The sequence below is a fragment of the Malurus melanocephalus genome, unplaced genomic scaffold (assembly GCF_030028575.1).
Source record: "Malurus melanocephalus ecotype Western Australia unplaced genomic scaffold, MMel_1.1 scaffold_853, whole genome shotgun sequence".
Classification (NCBI taxonomy): Eukaryota; Metazoa; Chordata; class Aves; order Passeriformes; family Maluridae; genus Malurus; species Malurus melanocephalus.
The window spans coordinates 56,070-70,245 of NW_026624085.1; the positions used below are offsets into that span (position 1 = coordinate 56,070).

The 14,176-nt window shown below is 38.5% G+C and overlaps 1 protein-coding gene across 1 annotated transcript in view; it reads right to left on the reverse strand.

The window, feature by feature from the left end:
* The window catches only part of PITPNM3 (PITPNM family member 3), a 38,035-nt gene that overhangs the window by 4,549 nt on the left and 19,310 nt on the right, over window positions 1–14,176 (reverse strand). The window contains exons 7-16 of the mRNA XM_057385657.1: window positions 13,099–13,218; window positions 12,162–12,343; window positions 11,167–11,336; window positions 10,430–10,600; window positions 5,754–5,948; window positions 4,615–4,763; window positions 3,659–3,775; window positions 2,875–2,991; window positions 1,526–1,674; window positions 405–554 (exon numbers count right to left, since the gene is read on the reverse strand). Coding sequence (XP_057241640.1) covers window positions 405–554; window positions 1,526–1,674; window positions 2,875–2,991; window positions 3,659–3,775; window positions 4,615–4,763; window positions 5,754–5,948; window positions 10,430–10,600; window positions 11,167–11,336; window positions 12,162–12,343; window positions 13,099–13,218 — 1,520 coding nt within the window. The remainder of the gene's footprint in view (window positions 1–404; window positions 555–1,525; window positions 1,675–2,874; window positions 2,992–3,658; window positions 3,776–4,614; window positions 4,764–5,753; window positions 5,949–10,429; window positions 10,601–11,166; window positions 11,337–12,161; window positions 12,344–13,098; window positions 13,219–14,176) is intronic.

The following is a 14,176-nucleotide window of genomic DNA, read 5'->3' on the forward strand; positions in this document are numbered from 1 at the left end:
TGCAAGAATGGACTAAAAGGCCTTTCAATTTTCCCTCCAAAAACATCCCTACACTCCTGGCACCTGAYACTTTTGAAGTACAAAGATGTCCGTATTTGAAATCAGTAAAACACAAAATACACATGGGTTCATTATTAATTCACTGCACACACTTCAAGGTAATATTCCCAAGAAACAATGTGTTATCTTTAAGCAACTTAAACTACAAATTTCAAAGTAATSCACAGCATTCTAAGATTACTCTGAAATTCAGGCAGGCCTGCTGTCTGCGAAAGTATAGAAATGTATCTGCAAAGAATCCTGGCCCTTAAGAGAACTGCTGTCTGGTTAGTAAAACAACCCTTTTCTTTCCTACTATGTTCAAGCAGAAAGTCAGAGATTTGAAGTGTTCAAACCTCATTTACCTGACAACATCAACGGCCCCTGCTCGGACTTTGGGGTCACTTCCCATAATTGAAACACTTGCTGCAAAGGAACCGTCAATGCTGAACACAACGCATTCCATTCCTCGGGGAAGTACAGTCAGGTAACTGGCAGCACTGCTCTGGTCCCCTCTGGAGAGTCAAAGCAATAAATTATTTTAAAAAGCAAAATGTCCGAATGTATTTTCTGCATGTTCTAGTTAAGACTTAAAATTAGATCTGTCTGGAGCGACAGCTTTAAAAACCACTGTYGAATATAGCTTCTGTTTTCAGTCCTATGTGGGGCAATTAAAACTTACACTTTTAGGAGATAGTTTTCCAAAGAGAAATTTGGAAGCTCACCTTAWTAAGTAATCACAAATGTACAAATAACTAAATGAATTAGAAAAAAAAATCTGGAAAGCAGCCTGAGGTACTYAAACTACTACTCAAACTTTCTCGTAAGCTTAACGGTTGGTAATGTGAGCATTAGCCACCCTCTATCCTTGCAAATTACAATGGGAATGCCAGCTAAGAAAAGTAAAAAAAAAAAAATCCTACCCCAAAATCATGCAGTCATATATGGCTCTTTTCATGGGATGACATGTGAAACATAYACCCTTATGATGTATTTTCCCTGAGAGAACTGGATGTTAAGACATGGATAAATGACAAGGAAATCCGAAGCTCTTCCCATCCTACCACCTCATATTCCCTAAAATCTGTAATCTGAAGACCACATCAATGTCTGGTGATGAAGATTCTTACAATATGTGCTTACAGCCTATGAGCAAAGACAGGACAATTTATTTTGTTCCTCTTTGAAACTTACTTTTGAATAAAAAMTTATTTTACTTATTATCAGTAACTCTGTTTTCTTGAATTGATTGTCTTTTCTATTAAACTGAGATAAAACACTTTCTCCTTCTCAGTTAGCACTACCTAGGATTGTAAACTGACTTTGGACTTAACTGGTGGATAAAAACACATTCTGTTTCAACTAAATTCATATCATTGATTTAATCTCCCAAACAGGGATTCAAAGGAAGTTTTTACTCAGTTTTGAAGTTCCTTCCTGATCACAACAACCCATCACAGCTTTAGTGCCAGCTTGGAGCTATTACCTGACCACCATTTTGATGGGATACACACCAACTCTCAGTTTCTTCTGTTCAGGTATGTTGTAGGATATTCGTCCACTGCTGTTGGATATCTCTGTGTCAAAATACACCCACCTACCCGAGGATGGCTCAGTCATTACAAAGATATCCACCTGCAAAACCAATGAAACAGTAATCCAGCGTGACAGTCAACAAAACAGCCCCTATTTACAACATCTGCCAAGCCTAGATAATATTAGTATCTCCAACCACAGCTTTTTGTAAAATCTTACAAGGAAGTTAGAAGGAACTTMAAGACTCAGTAAGAACTTCAAGGAGAGTCCTCTCAATAAACAAATGCTTTCTAACATACAATACAGTAATAATACAGTTATTATGCAGAATTTATTGTATTCATAATTTAGAGCACTAAGCTTGGCACTGCAGGTATCAAATACAGGTACAGAAACTTGTCAGGAATCCTAAACTATGAAAAAGAATTAAATCTTGCATGGCTATATTACCTTTTTGCACATTAAACCTACAAAACAGAAAATTTAATCTGGCTATTGAAATGAAATCTTCCTCAAAACATAAACTCGCCTACAACCAAAATACTTCAAATTATCAAAAGATTTCATCAATATGGTTTTCTTCTTTTCGATTGAATATCTCACAAAAATTAACATCAAGGATATTAAATACTTTGCTGGATCTGAAACAGGTCAAATGAAGCCTCCACGCTTCAATTTTACCCTCAGCTCAGCAGCACTGCTCTCTTATTTTGCACAGAAATTCTTACAATGTCAGTGAATATTAACAAATGTGTTCACTTGATGCTTGGCTTTATTAGCTGTAAGCCTGGCTTCTGCAGGTTCCACATTACTGCTAATTTCTATGATTGTGTCACATTACTGCTAATTTCTAAAACTAATCTTTACTTGCCCATGTGTAAGAGAAACAGCAGCCACCTAACCTCCAGAATGGCTATTCCTTTATCCAGCTGTTTTACCTGGATAGGATGAAACATGATTTTCTTTCAGTGCTTTGTCAACTACTATAAAATTCTTTTTTCCTCCTTCCTTGGAATGTTAATYGTCTCCAGGATGTGGTACAGCTGGATGGCAGATTCAGGAACCATTGCACAGCACACTCATCACTAACCACAGGAGACAGCCATAATCAGGTAAGAGAGATGAAAGCTTGGGAAAAGGTCAGTGATCAGGAAAGCCCACTTTACAGCATATTTTTTTCTGAAGTAGTGGGGGCTAGTGGCATATTCCTCCTCACTGTAAGGTGTTCTCTGATACGCGTGTGCTACTTACAACAACTGCTTCTAGTAGAACTAAGAAAATTGATTACTTGGACGTCACCTTTTCACCTGTTAAAGCCACCATGTCCAGAGGTCCATACATAAAGCGCCCAACTAGAACCTGAGGACCATCTTCTGCTGCAATGACATCATTAGCTCGGTGATTAGCAGTCACATTCTGAAAGAAGAGCAGAAGATGGGAAGGGTAGTAGTTTGTTTTTGTCACAAGGCTACTGACTCTACAGTGTTATGAACAGTGACACAGAAACACGTCCTGAGGTAGGTCACAGTGCACCTCACAGAAATGAGCAGAACTGCATTTCCATTTCATCTGGAGCCTGAACTCACTAATTGTGGGTTCCTGAATGGACTTTCTAGAGAGAGTGCTCAAGATGCCCAAGTAAGAGAGCACATTTAAGGGAAAGCCAGTTACCTTTCATTTCAAGTGGTGCCATAGATCCACATCACTATGTGCAGGGCACATCCATTTTAACTGACATCACTAACCGAATTAACATCGGAAGAATGGAGGAAATACTTTTGCTTGACTTCTGAATTTGTCTACCATGTCTATGCAAAGAAACTTCTTTGCAAAACAAAAACTTGGGGCCTGTCCGTTATTTAAAGAAAAAAATATACTTTCTCCCAACATGTAGTGATAAACCAAGAAAAAAATYGCCTCTATTCCCTAACCATTACTCTGCCTGCCTCTGGATTGTTTGCAGTTTTCAGCTCTTTAGTGATATCCAGTTTTGCAAATTCTTACTTGGGGAGATCAAACTCCATTTAAATTTCTGCCCAACCCATGCTCCATAACTGCTACATATATTCAGAGTTAAACTTACTCTCAATTTGACATGTGTCCTTTTGCGTAGCCATTTTTCTCGCGGATTGGATGGACTTAGCGTTTCTGGGTCCAGGTTGTCATTTTCCTTAAAATTTACATTTTCATACCTCATCACCTGAAATTATATCAGTATTTTAATAYGTAGTGTATGGGCCAGAGTGTCCTGGTACTTGCCAAAGAAAGAGAAATTACACTGTTACCCCAGCTGAACGRCACTGCAGAGCCAAAAGCACAAGGGAAGAGAGAAAGATAAAGCCGTACGTTCATATTAATTGCACAGACAAAGAAACTGCTTGCACTCTGTTGGCCAACACTTAACCTGAAATACTTACTGAACTTCTCTATTCACAACGGAGCCTGCACATTTCTCCCAAGAAAATGGTGAAAACATTAGGATGGCATCAAGTGAGAGTCACATTGTCTGATTATGGTCTGCAAAGTCAGTAAAGCAGCTTGAAACCACAGAAGCAATTTTTAATGTCCTTTATGTGGTAGACAGACTCCTGACTTCATCTGTATTGCTTTTCTATAGATCTACTCAGAGAGAATGGTTCCGAGCCCTTTTGGGKATTACTCACTACCGCAGTGGGTGGTAGGCTCAGGTTTGGCCAGTGGCTGCCAATATCCAAAGACAATCAGAGAATCCCAGAATATCCTGAGCTGGAAGGGACCCACAGGGAGGCTCTGAAGTCCCAACTCATGAACAGTCAGAACCCTAACATGTCATACACATTCTTACAACCTAAATATTACGCATTTACCAAGAAATTTGCATGTCTTACTCAGATTTCAGGACACAACCCACAGAATTTAGAACCATGTATTATGCCACATTTCAATTGAAACCACAAGCCCTGTCTCACTGAAATCTGTGGCTCGCACCTGCAATCATGAATAGCTGTTTTGAATGAGAAATAGATTAGTTTGTCTCTTCCACACTAGCAGCTAATTTACCTGTCTTAAAATGAAGGCCACAACATCTGTTGATTCCCAGTAGCTAGCATGAAAGAGATGTGGCAGGGCCACCGTTGGAAAGGCTGTCAGCACATCTGGACAATACAAGGCATAATCTATTCGTTTTGTTCCCCACCACTTTGCAGTAACTACAAAAAATGAAACAAAATAGCATAACACTTCTGTATCAATAAATTTCTTGCTGTCTTTATTTTTAAGCTAGTATATTAAGTTTCCTGCTTTCTTAATCTTGACATTTTGAGTCTGTCTAAGGTATCTATCATTCAGAAAAGTACTGTTTTTACTGATGCATTGTCACTTAACTGCCTGCAATCCAAAGAGTTCATCTGGGTCCAAGTTGGGGGAAGCAGAAATCACCTCTACATGATCCCTATTGCTTCCTGGTCCATGGAAAATGTAGAGTGAAAGACTAGCACTTTTATGATCATGTTATATGGTAAGAATCGCAAACACTTCCCAAGCAGTGAAGTGAATATTGACACAGATAGATAGATAGATAGATAGATGATAGATAGATAGATAGATAGATAAATAGATAGATAGATAGATAGATAGATAGATAGATAGATAGATAGATGATAGATAGATAGATAGATAGATGATAGATAGATGGATAGATAGATAGATAGATAGATAGATAGATAGATAGATAGATGATAGATGGATGGATAGATAGATAGATAGATAGATAGATAGATAGATAGATAGATAGATAGATAGATAGATAGACAGATACATATTTACATGCATGTATGACTATAGTCCCTAACAGGACAATATAATGATTTATAGCATTTTTGATTTTGAGTAACAAGTCTTATCTATACTGCTTCATGCCTGGAACGTGATCATAAACCCCTGTTACTATGAAACTTGTGGTTTTTTATGAGTGGCACCTTAATATAAAACTGTGACTTCTTTTCTATTACTTTATCTAATTACAAACAGAAAAGGAAGATAAATTGTGTTATGTAAAATTGCAGAAACTTGGGCTATTCTCATTGTCCCCAAATTTCAAGAAGATACTTTTTCTTTTCATAATAAAGTTTTTCACAGAAACAATGTGGGGGTAAGGCTGTTGCCATATCCAACAACACATGGCATCAGGYTTCACTCACTGTTGGTGAGGCATGCTGATGACAAGCTTTCAGTTGACCCAGAGTTTTCACTGKTTGTGCTGCCCAAGCTCAACTTTCTTGCTTTCCCTTGCGGTCGATCAGATGCATTTGGAGATCCAGGACTCTCCTGAGAGAAAGGTATGTTCAAAGAGCTATTCTCAAGGAACAGACCACTGTGATTGTGGAGAGCATCACCTGCAGGTTACAAAAATGAAAATAACATTTACAAAAAAAAAAGGGACATACATCGTGGTTTTGAACCTAGTGTTTGTGTGTATCTCTTATTTGTTTATTCATTCATTTATTTTTAAATACAGTGGTAATGAGCATTTTCCTGAATAGTATTACGTTTAATGCCCATGGATGAAACTTCCTCCTTCGGAGTGAGAAYTGCATAACACAGCTCGACTATATGGAGATAGCACACCCTAATGTCAAGAAGTGCAATGGCARCTGGGTGCTTTTGGCCAGAGTTTTCCAAACTGGGTAGCGATACTGGGAGGCTATTTTACTTTACCCTCAACCCTACTCATTTTAAAGTCATCTTCTTAGAAGACTATCACAGTCCTGAAGTCTGTGATACTTCTCTGGTCCTCTTTCTGACATGTGCAAAATGACTTTAGAATTTCCAGCAGGGCTATCTACTGGTTTGCATTTCCCAAATGGAATAGAATAGAACAGAATTCTCATTTATTCATGCCAAAATCAGAGCAATACCTCTACTCAATGAAACAAAACACAGCCTTCCTTCTGAGGTCTTCTGAAACCCRTAAGAACAGATGTGCTCTTAAATAAAAGCATTAGTGGTATCTTTGCTTTAAACATCCACATCCTCGTAGCCAGGAAAGGCAGAACCTCATCTTAGACTCAGGTTATACAACAAAGTGCATATCAAAAGCAGCTGACTCCTCAGTGCTGTTCCTCAGAGAATAAATCTCTCCGAGAGATAAAAACAGTGAAAAAAAGAAAAAGGAGACTGGGTTCAATGCACATGACACAAAAGAAAGGATATGGCCCTTAATGATGTATTGCTCTATTTTTGAGCATATTTCAATTCYGTTCAGGCAATGACTTGCAGTCATGCTGTGCTCATCATTCACGTGGTCTTGGGTTGGGGAACATGTCATATGATTCTTTATGTGCTGGACACCTGGAAAAGTTTCTGTTCAATTTTTCAAGTCCTACTGACTCTCAAGGCAATGAATACCTCAAAGGTGCACACAGGAGAACACAATAACACATTGCTGCTTCTAAGAACACCATTTAAACCCCCCTCCTCCCACAATGGAAGTCTATAGCTTATCAGAACTGGTAAAACAATTAATTAAATGAAAACAAATAGCAGTACAGCTCCCTAAAATCTCCTCCCTTCCAAAAATGAGACTTGGTCAGAAAGATTCTGGCTTGTTTTGTCATAAGCCTGAATATCTCAACTGCAAAAAACAACACAGAGAACTGCCCTGCAACYGAATGAGAGAAACAATGCAATTCTAACACTTCGTGATGGGTATGTAGTTTGGACAGAATATGCTCAACTGCAGTTTCCATGGGAACATGGGTTTTTTTCATCAAAAGAACTGCAGCATACTGCTCTTTCAAGGCAAACTTGTTGACATGTAGTGTAGCTATATGTAGCTAAAGGAGAGCTTGATGAAGGTGAAAAGAATGGAAGGATAATTTTATTACCTCCCTTATCTCAGGCAAATTATAGTGACCCCAACACAGTCATCTGAAAAGAAAATGCAATACCACTTTCCTATTACTTATCTCACAAGACAAGGCAGCATTATTATGCTTTTTGTCCTGAAAGAAGCAACCTTCCTAATGGCTCTGAGAGTGACTAAAATTTATTATTTGTCCCACTAATCTAAATTTACTATCATGCTTGATATGAAATAAAGAGAGATCATTTTACAGTCTCAGTTTGGATAATTATGATAGTTACAGCCAATACAAAGAGACAAAGCAAACTTCAAAGCCAYAGTAACTATCTCCAAATAAAATTATCAATACTTTATTTCATGCATATACAGTTGGGGAAGTACTGTGCTTTTAGATGTTTRCTTCTATCTGTCCATAATGAAGCAGAGCAGCTGGACCAGCCACAGTCTGGGACTGGCATCCGGCACATTCCTTATAAAGAAGACTTTTCAGGAGAAAAGTTTTGCAATTATTTCAATTGTGTTGCAAAGTAAAATGTGAGGCAGAAGCTCAAACAATAAAGAAGATAATGATTATCTACCTCCTGATATGTCAAATGTCTAAAAAGTAGGATGTTTTAAATTAATACACAACTATTTTTTAACTCCGATAGATATAATGCATCATGTCATAAGCAGGAAAGCGAAAAAAAGAAAGGAATTAAATCACAGTAAGTATCAAAAACATGAGTGGTGGTAAATCAGAGATGTATTACAMACCTAAGCCTTACTTATAACAGCTACGAAAGCACCTTGATTACAAAATGTTAATTAGGTAGCAGCTAAGAAAGCTGCTGCTTAGTGATAGGTCGAGACAGTTTTCTCTGGGCTGTAACACAGCCTGAACTTGTACCTTGCCCTCACAGTGAARAACCCCACCAGTTAATAGATCACACTTTTGCCTGAACCATTACCTCTTGCTACATCTTGTGTCAGGAATCACCRCAGGTAAACGAGTAGGAAGGGAAATGTTTTCCCTCGCTGCTCTGCATGCCGGGCAGTTTTCAATGCAGACTCCTACTTCTACTTTTACAGTGGAGTGTCTGTATATCACACTCAAAAAAATGAACTCAAATCTTATGTTATTAAGCTATTTCATCAGCTGTCTAACATTGGCATCATGTTCACATTAGGAATGGCAGCAACAGGAGATAAAGTTGCAACTGACCCGCATTCTGTATTGACAGAAAGAGGAATAATTCTTTGGGCTAGTCCAGTCTCTGTAMTAGTCAAAATCAAACCCAGTAAGAGTCAGCTTTCATCCTCCTGAAGCTCTCAATAGATCAATACACACAAGTCACACAGAAAATAATAATACAATTATTATACATTGATTAAAAATTACTGATGCCTGCTAGACACAGAAGGCAATTGCCCAGATAAATGTGAGTCCTGCTCTTTATGTCCTGCCATTTAAGTCTTAGATGTTTCCTGAATCTCACTCAAAAAAGTAAATTTGATAAAATAAAACCTTCAAGATAAACCCTATGCACAGAGCATGTGGCTTCAATAGCTTAATTAGACCGGCAAGCACTGAAAGCTAGCTATTAAAAAATCCCTCCACACGACCCACTCGTTTTCATGTCCTCCAGCCTGTGTTACTGTSGAACTGTTCCTATGAATCCTATGGTGAAATTTTCTTGGATGAGTAAATTTTTTGTCAGACACCTTCCTGATCAGAACTAATTTTTCACATACAAACCTATCAGGATTGTCAGATAGCAGAGTTGCTCTTATTGTAACCATCTATTCTCATGAGAAAAGGAACAATAAATGAGATTGTTTAATGATGAGAAGGGTTATCAGAAAAGGCTGTTTAGGGCAGTGCATAATAAYTAGCATTTGGTGTAAACAGACTGCATTGTAACTAGTTAGTCAGACTTTACAGTAGCTCCAAGTCAGAAAAAAAAGCAAGGTACGTATTTCCATTGCAAGAAAATTCAACCAGGAGAAAGCAGACATTCCCTAGTCTGGACTGTTTCTCAGCTTAGCTATTCCCTAAATCAATTCATGAGGACAAGCCAGATCTTTACACATTGCAGTGAAACCAACACCTAGAAACAAACCTTGAGCAACTCAAGATCGACTGTTGCTTTTCAAATTGATTTGCATCCAATGTACACCACATTTRAGCAAATAAGAGTTAGAACTGGGTCCCAAATGCAATTCTCCTAGTTTCAACAAAAAGAAAACTTTGCCATTTTATTGTATTAGCCTCCAACCTTAAACTCTGAATCCTGAATTCCTTTTCAAATATCCCGCCAAAGCTTGGATTTACATCTGAATCTGTAGCAAAAAGAATAAATCTAATATAAAAGCATGTACAGATACATACTGACAAAGTCCTTTTTTGCTTAACATGATAAGTCAAAGATACTTCATACCTATATGATTTTACCTTATTTTCTATAAAGTCAAAAAAGCACTGTTCCTTCCACCTTACTCATCCACAACTTCCTCTTTTCTCCTCAGAAATCAGTCTATTTCTGTTTTTCTCCTGCATTCAAATCTTTATTACCCAACATAATTATTGTTTAGTAGCCCACCTAGGAGAAGAGCAATCAAGAATGCTCAGTGCTCTCATYTGTCCTTGTAGATATCCACAACAAACCAACCACAAGTGACCAACAGAAACAACATGTGAAGATCTAGGCAAAGATCAACTAATCATAAAAATAAACTTTTTWAAATGATAGTCTAAGACATGAAATGTTCCAAGTGACACTTGAACTAGAGCAGTGTTGCCTTCCAACCCCTTTTTAACACAGCTAGTATCACAAACCTCATGTGCAAGAATAATTTTTTCTTCATAATCTTTTGGTTCCACACTTGTTAAGTAGGCCTGTGCTACTCAGTCCCAGATGACTTGTTTTTAACATGTTAGCACGTTGCTATTCCGATTTCTCTTCAGCTGTGTAAGGAGAGAACACTTAAGAGAACAACAGGCAATGAGAGCTATGAAAACAGGCACTGTACCTAACTGGTGAGATCTTCCATCCCCGAGTGGGTATCTCTGGTACCGTGGGACACTGAATGGAGGAAGGAGATGGAATCTTTTCTCCAACAATGGTTCAAGTCTGCATGCAGAGGGGTCAGCAGAGTGAAAGAAACTGTACACTTGGCTGCAGGCTGGTCGGACCTGGCAWACTTGGATGAGAATGAGAGAGAGAGATCAGTAGTGGCCCTTTACAGTTCTCAAGGAGTCTGCACAGAAACACAGTTAATATGGTCTTCTGCAAACTCCAGATTAGCACACGTGTGGTCAAAATAAATTTAACTGCATGTAAAGAACACTTCACTGCACATGAGTTTACAGAGRTATCACAATCTCACATGCAGACATGTAGAGATGGAAGAGCAGCCAGAGAAACAGACGAAACAGAGAAGCAAGGGAGGGAAAAGAAGTTAAAAATCTTGTAAATATATTACTGAGCATTACAGCTGTGATGCTCAGCACTTCAAAATTTACCAGCAAAATGGTTTGATGGGCCTGTGACAAACCTAGGTGACAACAGAAGCAGGTAGGTGACAGGAAGTACTGCAGTTTCTTAAGTCACCTTATGGATGCTCATGTTCCCATCTTTCAAAAGAAAGAAACTCACCTCACTCCCTAATCTTTAATTAGGCACCTTTATTTACCTCCTTTTTGTGAGAGCCTCTTTGCTTACAAAGGTCATTACACATCCTGTATTTTAACCCCAAGAAGAGCTTACCATCCAGGCCAGGCAGAACAGTGCTCCTCATGGCCAGCACCAAACCAAGAGGTGATCCAAAAAGGAAGAAATCAGACACCTCAAATTCAAAACGGCCCAGATTTACTTCTGAGAGAGTGGAATCCACTGGCGGAAGGTCTGGACCATCTTTCAACACACTTGAGTGGATGCTGAACAAAGAAAAGACTGAATCAAACATAAGGAAGAGGGTAYTCAGAAAAAAAAAAATATCGAAATAGGCTGCTTAGATAGCTCTAGCTCTAGATCCAAGCACTGCACTATGCTCAACTCCAGCAGAATTGCAACTTCAACACACAGTAAGACTTCTTCCTCTGCATCACTCACAGTGAAATAAAGGAAATACAATGATAGAAGAAACAAAAGCCCAAATAATTCACGTAAGTAAAAACCCAAATAGAAGGAACAATGAGASAAAGGGAATGCTTATGTTGCCATCCCACGTATTTCAAAAGTTTTTAAGGATAAAGGAAAGTTAAGTTCACTTCTCCCCCAAATCTCCTCCTTCTTGCATTTAAGGCAAATGTTTATGCAGGGATTGTTTTGTTGTTGTTTTAAAGCTGATTTGAAAAGCTCAATGACCAATGGGAGCACCTGAAGCTGTTATTTCTCCAGAGATTAATAAAAATCCTGAAAGTGAAGTCAGAGAGATCGTAAGAAAGAAATCTACAATTATAAAGTATTCATCCATCTTGTTGTGAGTGGCTGTACTGAAGAAACAGAATTTTGTGCATTCATTTTTGTATGTTCAAAACCTTCACAACTGAATAAAGATTAAATAAAAAAACTCTCCACATGTGAGAAGTTTCATACTAGACCCACTAAATCCATGGTTTTGTTTGAGGGATGGAAAAAAAACTGTAAGCAAACCTCCAGAAACATACCACAAACACTAACAATGCCTCTGTGCTCTGGTGCCAMCAGGCTCCACTCAAGGGCAGGCCTATTTCTTTTGCTTGGTCATTGAACAGCATTACCTAGAGAGGAAAGCATGGTGCTGTGTTATAGTGTCACAGTCAAACGTGGAAGAGTCACTCCCTTTCCGAGGCAGCGGCTGCCTTTGCTTCTCATCCTCCATCATTCCTGAGATGTCAGTATTGCTTTTGCTCAGGTGTTTGTCATCACACAGATTGGAGTCCTCTGCTAGGAGTGGATTATCCTTCAGAAAATGAAGAGTAAAAGGAAGATTTAGACACCTCACAGCATCAACTGTAATTCATCACACCCACTCCATATCCACTTGACCAGAAGTACATAAGATCAGTTGAACTTCAATTTTCTTTATTAAGCATGTTGCACACAATAATGAACTTTACATGCTAGCATTACTTTAATTAAAAACCTGTCCTTTCCTATAGTAAATTCTTCCYTGGATCACAGGTAGAATAAATCCACTCTTCTCTGCAAATGCAGCACTTGTATAGTAACTCACTGGTCCATTCAAAGATCCCCAGGTGACCTGCATTCCTTATGAAGAAAGAGGCATTCCTTCACTAATCTCTAAAACTTATTTATAATCTGTCTTACAGCTAGACTACTCCCAGGCAGTAGCATAAGGAATTCCACACTCCAGGTGAACAAATTAAAAAAAAAATATTTTGAACAAAAATGGCAGCCTACCGGAGATCACTGAGCGAGGACATATTCACATCTACAATTAAGGATACAATAAAGGGCATTTGATAACCCTCTTTTAAAGACTAACAGATAAAGCCTTTGCTGCTGATTTCTGTATATCATAAAACTGAAGCTGACAACTTAATTTTTAACAGCAAATTTTTAGTATATGGGCAGAATCCCATTCTATCATGGTAATTTACCAAATCCTTAAATTTTCTCGGCCTATATGGAGCTGATTTTCTCCAGCAAAGGAATCAMTAGGGTTTCAGATGTGTGCCATTTTTTTCTCTTCACCTGGATGCTGCTGATGCTTCCTCTCCTGCTACTGTTCCGACTCTCGTAAGCTGTATTAGAATTATAGCAGATKGCATCAAAGCCCAAAATTCCTCCAATGCAGTCACCTATGAGACATACCTGAAAKAAAGATTTTTTTGGGAGATGTAGCAAGTGTTTTATTTAAAAGAGACAAAAAGCATCACAGCACTGCAGAGGAGTTTCTGTCTTACTGCACACCCTCGTTACTGTTTTTTACACTTTGGTTTACACTGCAGCTACTTTCTTCTACTTCCAGAAATACACCCTAYGCCAAGAATATCTATCCCAGGGACTATTTTGATGAGTAGGAGTTCTGTCAAATGGATTAGAACTCTTCCAGCTGCTTGCAGCCAAATTCGAGCTCGAAAAATCCAGATCACGGGATGACTGGTGTCACCAAGATTTCAAGCCACTAAACGTTTCCTTCAGAGTCACAYAGGGGAGTGAATCACAACAGATTGGCACTCCCCTGTCAGGACAAGGGAACAGAACTTTAAAATGAGGCATCAAGCAGAGAGATTCACTCTTGCTTTACATTTAACATAAACATAGAAGTTATCTTCAAAGTATGGATGTGGCAATTAAAAATACATACAACACTGAAACTGGGAATTCAGGAGCAATTTTCTGGTACACTAAAAGCTCCCTCACMAGCCAATTCCACCGAACACCTCCCACCCCACACGAGATCATTGTTTCTCCCTGTGCCCCTGTSCATGTTTGAGTGTGAGCAATAGCTTGACAACACGCCCCATCAAGCCTCTCCCTCCAATTCTCAAACTGAAACAATTGTCTAATCTGCTTTTCCCAACTCCGATTAGCATAACAGAAGATGTTACAAACCTTACCTTATTTCTAACCTTAATTCAGCTTGGCTACTACACTAAACTACAAGTTTTGGATACAGGATATTGTATCTGAAGTGAAGAATGTTAGGAAAAGTGAGTTCTTAAAGATGCAGGAAGGGAAAAATCCCAAACATTTTCAGTGCATATATATATAGCACTCTTGCTGTATTGAGTACATTTCTTGTACTCAACTAAAATTACAAAAAACA